The sequence below is a fragment of the Trachurus japonicus genome, chromosome 12 (genome assembly GCF_045865225.1).
Source record: "Trachurus japonicus isolate A0001 chromosome 12, Traja_1.0".
NCBI lineage: Eukaryota > Metazoa > Chordata > Actinopteri > Carangiformes > Carangidae > Trachurus > Trachurus japonicus.
The window spans coordinates 28,958,550-28,966,134 of NC_140918.1; the positions used below are offsets into that span (position 1 = coordinate 28,958,550).

At 42.8% G+C, this 7,585-nt stretch overlaps 1 protein-coding gene and 1 long non-coding RNA gene across 2 annotated transcripts; one reads left to right on the forward strand and one right to left on the reverse strand.

The window, feature by feature from the left end:
* Positions 1-3,710: 3,710 nt before the first annotated feature.
* Positions 3,711-5,363, reverse strand: LOC146977748 (lysozyme C-like). Its single transcript, XM_085794189.1, has 4 exons — positions 5,158-5,363; positions 4,262-4,423; positions 4,070-4,148; positions 3,711-3,994 (listed from the first exon to the last, which is right to left on the reverse strand). Exons 1-4 carry the CDS (start codon positions 5,285-5,287, stop codon positions 3,928-3,930), a joined length of 438 nt encoding a protein of 145 aa, XP_085650315.1. The 5' UTR covers positions 5,288-5,363; the 3' UTR covers positions 3,711-3,927.
* LOC146977749 (uncharacterized) lies at positions 4,442-5,282 on the forward strand. The gene is made up of 2 exons (XR_015037296.1): positions 4,442-4,595; positions 5,132-5,282. It is a non-coding gene; the product is annotated as an uncharacterized LOC146977749 (long non-coding RNA).
* Positions 5,364-7,585: the final 2,222 nt, after the last annotated feature.

Here is a 7,585-nt window from a genome sequence, read left to right on the forward strand (position 1 = left end):
GTACTCATAATAATCATGTGGCTTGATATTTACATTATTCATCAGCAAACAAGAAAACATTTTTTTTATGGAATCTAATACCATATTTAATTGGAACAAAGTTTTGATTGAACAGAAGAACACAGCCTGCTGAAGTCTCCTCCCACTGTTGACTCTGGTGTTGTACTTAACCCAAAGTGAGCAAGTGACAGAGACATTTGTGGTTAAAGAAAAAAGATGGCACTGCAGCTGTGGTCTTGACTGGTCTCAACAAAAAATCCAGAGTCCAGCCCGACCGAGACAAAACCAAGACCTTGAAAATGTGGTCTTGTGGCCCCAGTTCGAATCCCACATCAGGCGGTCCTTTCCTGCATGTCATTCCCCCTCTCTCCGCTAGCCTCGTAAATCAGCCTCTCGCGGAAATGCATTTCATTTCATTTCTGAGGGAGAGTCTGGCCTCATCCCTGTTATAAGCGTTTGGGGTGGGTGGGAGCTGGGCGGGAGTAGTAACCCCATTCAGCCAATCAGCAAGTTGGTGTAGTGACGGGGCTTTGCACCAGTCGGTCCCTGATTGGCCAACGTGCTGTGTCAGTCACAGCGGCGATGCTGATTGGCTCGGCCTTCTGATGGTTTCAGGCCAAACGCTTACAGCGGGAATGAGGCCAGACTCTCCGTCAGAAATGAAATGAAATGCATTTCCGGGAGTGGCTGGTTCACGAGGCTATCTCTCTGCCACCCTGTTTCCTGTCTCTTTCAACTGTACTATCTAATAAAGGCATGAAAAAGCCAAAAAAATATACTTAAAAAAAGGAAAGAAAATGTGGTCTTATAGGACCGGTCTCTTTTTTTTTTAAAGTATATTTTTTGGGGCTTTTTTGGCCTTTAATTGAAAGCACAGTCGAAAGAGAGAGGAAATGGGGAGGCAGAGAGAGGGGGGGGTGACACGCCGGAAAGGGTCACTCAATGTGGGATTCAAACTGGGGCCGCCTGCAGTGGGGACTGCAGACTCAACACATGAGGCGGCTGCTCTACCAACTGAGCTAAACACCGCCCCAGGACCAGTCTCGAGTGCTACAACACTACCATGAGCCTGCCACTGGTTCACAGGTTGTCATTCCTTACAGCATGGTTGGTGGGTACTACCCACAGCAGACCAGGAGCACCATACAAGACCTGCAGGTCTGGACAAGCTCGGACCCAGGCCCTTGTTGAAGCAGCTCCGATCCTTAAGCTTGTCTATTTTCCTGTTTCACAACACCTGTGAAAAACACAAATGTCTTTTCTAGTTTCAGATTGACACAGTTGGCAAATTACACATGCACTTATCTGTTTGCCCATGGACATGGTCTTACTAAGTGGTTTGATCAGGAGCACCGTTGGCATGTTGTTATCTTGAGAGTGCAAACCCAGCAAAAACCTGCAGGAACAGTATGTCCCTCTTTTTTTTTCAGGGAATAATCAGTACTATGCACCAACATAGGAAGGTCTGCACACTGAGTGCACACTCTGCCCGTTCTGCATAAATAGAACGTTTTGAAAACACTTAGATGTTGAGATCAGTCACGTGGAGGATTCAAGTGCATCTTCAGAGGGTCGGAGCTTCTATGTGACATGTCTAATAACATCCTCATGTTTCCTGGATATCTCTTGTGCAAAGCTCTGCAGAAAAGTGCCCTAAAACCAGGACCTACATTTGTCCATGGCTTTTATTACATATATGAAATATTTCATATGTGATCTGTGCTGCTATTTTTCCATAGACCTGTGTGATGAGATAATAAATGCTGTTCATTTCACCTGTCAGTGTCATAATTCGCTCCCCAGTGGCTGATCCTGGCACAATCTCCTGACCCCGTGGCCTCTCTCCTCCAGCACTGTTACAGCAAACTGTTCCACTCAGCTCCTCCGGTGCTGAGACTCCAAGAGGAGTTAAACCGCCAGGATAGTGTTCTGTCAGAGATTTGGCACAAACTGTTCTCAGTCCAGATGTTGGAGTCTGTATGTGTGACGGTATGTGTTTGTGTGCATGTGTGTGTCAAGACAAACCCGCCTGCCAGCTCTGCCCTCATTTGCATCTGCTAATGGCACTATGATGCCAGTTTCTGATCACTGCAACTACACATTTAAATTCCTGCATCGGTGCCAGATGCTCTCTCTCCTTCTCACTCTTTCCCCCTCCCTCTCTCTCTCTCTCTCTCTCTCTCTCTCTCTCTGTCTTGTCCAGGGATTCCTGTTTCCATGGTTTAACAGCAGCTCTGTTCGTGCTCTGAATCAGAAAACACCGGCTGAGGTTAAACTGGAAACATGGAGCTTCTGTTGCTAATGAAGCTTTAGTTGCTCATGATGAAGCTCATATATTTACATTCAAACATGCTACTTTAGACCATGGATCTGCCAGGGTTTGGAACCTGGGTTGTATTTGGTCTCATTCAGCCACTGGACATATTACCTTTAACAAAGTCAATAATATAGACCTAAGTACACATTTTAATATACCGATGAGTTAGTCAGCCTTGAGATAGATTTTTATTTTTACAGTAGGCTCTATAGTTAGAATTCTGGTCCAGTCCAGGTTAACCATCGATAAAAATGAATTGAATTAACCATCAGGGAGTGGGATAAAAATGGAATGTGAGCATGAAAATGTTTCAACATGAAAAAAAAAATCATATCATACAGGCTGTACATCCATCCATTGTCTACAGCACTGGGCTGGAGCCAAACCTATTTGACACACACAGGGCAGACGGACAAACTCTCCCGCACTCGCATTCATTCACGAAGTATGGGCAATTTAGATTCGCCAATCAACATACACCCCAGGCCAGGGAAGCAAACCCAGAATCATCTTGCTTGGAGGCAGGAGTGCTAACCACCACATCACAGTGTTGTGCTTTACATTCAAACACTAAAATAAACAGCTGTGAACATCATTCTTTGTCTTTGTGTGGCCTAAAGAAGCATCACCCCCTGTTTAAAGGGGACATATTATGGAAACATTACTTTTTGAAGGCTCTTTGGGTATATATTTGGGTGTTTGTCCGACCCCCAAAATGCAGGAATTGACAAAAAAAATCTGTGATTTGCAGGCTTTCTATTGAAATCCATGTTGTTTTATGTCTTCCAGTGATGTAATTTGTTTCTGTATTTGCATAACTCCACCCCTACCTGGTACCAGTAGAAGGGGCGGGGCAAGCAGAGGTTCTTTTGCATTTAAAGGGACAGGCACTGAAACCAGCCGTTCTGAACAGGGCTGTTTTGAGAGGATGAAAAGAGCTGTGATGTTTGACCCTTGGGGGATTTTGACCACAGCATGTCACAGATATGTCTTTAAGACACCTGGGAACTATTTTAATTAGTGGAAAACAGGCAGAATATATCTCCTTTAAGGTGGAGACTAGTTAGGATCAGATTACCATCATGATAGTGAAACTGTCTCTTTTAATTAAAAGGTCACCTTTGATACAGACTGTATGTGTTTTTAGTCCAGTTATTTATTGTATTCTTTGGTGATCCTCTGACCTTTCCTTAAATCCAAAACAGTTTGGTAGCATTTGTTGTGGGGGTTTTTTTTTTAAATGAAATATCTGAACTTGTGGACAAGGACATAAATCTGGGCCACACTTGGATAGGCTATACACACAGTTGATGCTGTATATGGACTTTAAGATGCTACTTCCACATCTTGACCAGTTCTGGTGTAAACACAAAAATAATTAATAATTCAGTCATTACTGGAAATCAGCAGTTTAATCTGTTCTTAAAATGATCGCAACAGGCAGATAAAGGTTGAATCACATCATCAGACTTCTCTTCTCTGATTAGGTATAAAGGTATAAACTGAATACATTCAAAGTGAAGGTAGACAGAATATGTCTGGAGCTTCTATAAATGTGTCTTTTCCTTCTTTCAAGTCCTAAACAGCAGAGTCCTGGTTCCACGGACCGATTACAATCTGCATCCTGCCAGGTAGGAGCTCAGGTCTTTGTTCTGGCAGTATCTGCGCCAGGCCACCCTGAAACCAGACAGAGAGGGTGTCACTCATCTCTCCACATAGTCTGTATTCAGGATTCATTTGATCAGGTCTTACCAGGCTCCGATCCCGTTGGGGTCCCTGACGACACGTTTGGCACAAGTGATGGCCACGTTGACGTTATCAGTCAGAAGCTCTGTGAACAACAAGACAAACATCTGGACTTAAAGGACATTAAAGGACCAAAGGACGACGTGCAAAGTAATAAACTGGTCCAAGAAGTTGTGGGTGTAGTGGTTCATCACTGACCGCTACACCTGATGTTGCATCCATTTGAAGTGGGGGTTTGGCCGTTGTTACACCACCAGCGGCTGTTGATCTGGAAGATGCCGTAGTCGATGGATCCGTCGGCGTTGTGGTTGTTGATGGCTTGTGTGTTGAAGTGTGATTCATGCTGGCTCAGGCAAACCCCTGCAGAGGAGAAACAACAGAACCACATGTAGACCAGCCAGTATTTTATTATTTCATTGTTGTTTTATTGTTGTTTTTTTGTCTGTTAATGTCTTTATCCGTCCCTAAACCAATTAGATGCAACTGTCTGTGTTTTTTTATATGTTGAGGCACATAAATGCATGCCCATGCTGTAAGTAAGTAAGTAAAACTTTATTTAAATAGCACCCATCATAGTACGTGTACACAGAGTGCTTCACATTATGTAAAAAAAAAAGACATTCAATCACACAAACAGTATAAAACACAATTGGAACTTAAACATTATAGATATGTACAATGTATAGTGGTAAATCGGCAGATCAGTGGTTCCCAACCTTTTTTGGCTTGTGACCCCATTTTGACATCACAAATTTCTGACGACCCCGCGATCATGTGCAGTCATGTTATCGTGGCTGTCAATCAAGATGCGCCAGCTCAGATATTTTTATACTGTATGCTGCATTTTATTTGAACTCGATTTATATTTGAGAAAGTCAAAATATAGAATACAGTTGTTTAAGATTATGTGTGGTGTTTTTAATCATACTTTTAAAAAAGAATAATTAGTTTAAAAATATATTTTTTATCAGTATCAATTACTAGACATTTCAGGCGACCCCATTTGAATTCCAGGTGACCCCACATGGGGTCCTGACCCCAAGGTTGAGAAACACTGCTCTAGATAAGTGTCAGACTGACAGGCTAGTACTCACAGTCAGCCAGGCTAATGCCACGGTAGCCATCCATGCCATTTCGCTTCAGGGTTCGGGCCCATTCGCAGCGCTCGAAAACTCTGGCGTCGGCCGCTACAGCCACAAAGAGCAGAAGAAGCAGACTCCTCATGATGGACTCTCTGTTGGATCAAACCCTTCCACAACTGCTGCTTGGTTTCCTTTTTAAAGTCTCACTCAAACCGCTGTGGCTGCTTTATTGGTGCCACTGTTTGTTTTCAGGCCTTGCATGTTATCGCTGTGTCAACACAGACTGATGTGAAGGACGCCCAAGGTAAGGTTCAAATACAGCTCCAGATAAGAGAGATGAAAGTGATAATATTAAAGGTGATGGAAAATCCTGACTTTCAAAATCCAACCTCAGGTGTCCCACAGTGGGATTTCCCCAGGATTGCTTCATTTTATTTCAAATGTCATTCACCAAACTAACCAGTTGTCCTTAAAATGTGACAAACATGATGGATACTTTTTTTTTTGTTGGTAATGGTATGCAAAGTTATTAGTTGATTTTAAATTGTGCATTGCTACATCTGTGTGTTTGTATGTCTGATGCCTACCCTGGGATAGGCCTACAACCTGCTGGAGGGATTAAAGATCCCCTCTGGCCTGAGAATGCTTCGGGATCCCCCCGGAGGAGCTGGAGTGAGATGTCTGGAATCTAAATGGAAACAGACCTTTCAGCCTCAGGTGCACTTTATGTTTAGTGCAAATAAACAAATGTTAGCAAGCTAACATTCTAACTCATGGTGTAAAACATGGATGAACTTGTTGCAACAAAGCTACAACTGTGCTGATCATGTAGAAAAGAAGTGGAGCAGCTGCAACTTCGGCTCAACCTGGATTTAGCCTATATGGAAAACAATTTATACAAAAGGGTAACATTGGACAACGTTGACTGTCAAGTTGTGGGATGGATTTGGATACTATGTTGCCAGATTATTGTGATTAAAATGCAGTCTCTGATTAACTGATAAGAGACTTTTGAGAATTTTGAAGTTGGCAATAGATTTAATTACAGTTGATGCAAAAGCTGAACTACGGCCCTTTGGAGTTTCAGCTTCAAAAGGAGGTCAGCATTGATTATCAGGTTGTCATTGTGAAACTTAACTGAAAGCACAGCTGCTTTTGAAAGGTTGATGGATGGAAGGATGGATTTTTGGATCCTAAGTTACCGGAATACTGTGATTAAGATGTTTGTTTAAGGGACTTCTTGTTATATAATGCTGAAATAATCACAGTGAAAGTCCAGTTCGTCCTTCTAAGGAACAATGCACACTACACGTTACAGGCAAAATAAGGCAACAATGGGTTCCAGCAAACACAACATCTAACATTTTGCAGGATTTATGGTACTGTAGATGGAACAAACTTAACTTTTCGTTTCGGCTTTAAAATGAGGTCAGCACTTATTGTCGGGCCAGGTTGTCATTGTGAAACTAATCTTAAAGCAAAGCTGCTCTTGAAAGTTGAACAGCAAGAAAAGTGTTTCATAATGTTTGTTCACACTGGCTGACGGTCAAAACAAACCCACTGTGTGATAACAGTGCAAAAACAGCACTGATTTCTGCTGCACTCTTATCAGCTTGTTGTAATGGGACTGGGCTCTATGGGACAGAACCGCAGACTGAGATAGGTGTTAATTGTTAGCAATATCAATGTATGTATAGGTGTGTTTGTGTAAAACAGTGGTTTTTGGATGATGGAGAGGAGGTGCTGCTGAAAACAAAAACAGAGAAGCTCAGTAAAGACAAAACAAAAGCAGGACTGTGAACTACTTAGGATTTCAGGCTCATGAATTCAAGTCATAATTCCAAATAGTTAACTATAAAGTCATTTTAATCAGTGGGAGGTGAAGTCGGAGCTACCTCTGAGGAGGTGTGAATTTACACAACAGTGGTAATCCAAAGTGAAAGGCAGAAGAACGGGAGCTGCCCGTCACTGCCGGCTCCATTCACACACTTTTATCATACGGAGCTGCAATCATAGTCATGATGGAGTTCCTGAACTCCATTTACTGCGCTAATTTTCTCCATTCTCTTGCTGCACTTTGTTTTCAGAGTCTTCTTCATCATCACAATGCCCCCGCCTGCTCTCCTCTCCCTCTGTCTCATCTCCAACCTGAAACACAGTCGGAGAATGCAATTAATCAGGCGGCCGAGTGAAGGCAGTCGGATCAATTAATCTGCACACAGAGGACTGACGTGAATGGATCCATCTGAGTCAGAGAGAGAGAGAGGGAGAGGGAGGAAGAGATGTTGAAGACGTTGTAAACAATAATGGAGCAGGGATGGAGCTTCTAGATACAGCTGGGGATGGCTGGCATGTTTCAGAGCTCCCAACAAAGAAAATGTTCCTCACTGCTCCTATCGAGATGATGTTGATTTATTGCGTTTCTGCACTATTTAATTTC

Coding starts and splice junctions, on each gene's coding strand:
- LOC146977748 (XM_085794189.1), bottom strand. CDS start 5,287: ATGAGGAGTCTGCTTCTTCTGCTCTTTGTGGCTGTAGCGGCCGACGCC. Junction 4,424..5,157: donor TGGCATTAGCCTGGCTGACT/GTGAGTACTAGC, acceptor TCTCCTCTGCAG/GGGTTTGCCTGAGCCAGCAT. Junction 4,149..4,261: donor ATGCAACATCAGGTGTAGCG/GTCAGTGATGAA, acceptor TGTTGTTCACAG/AGCTTCTGACTGATAACGTC.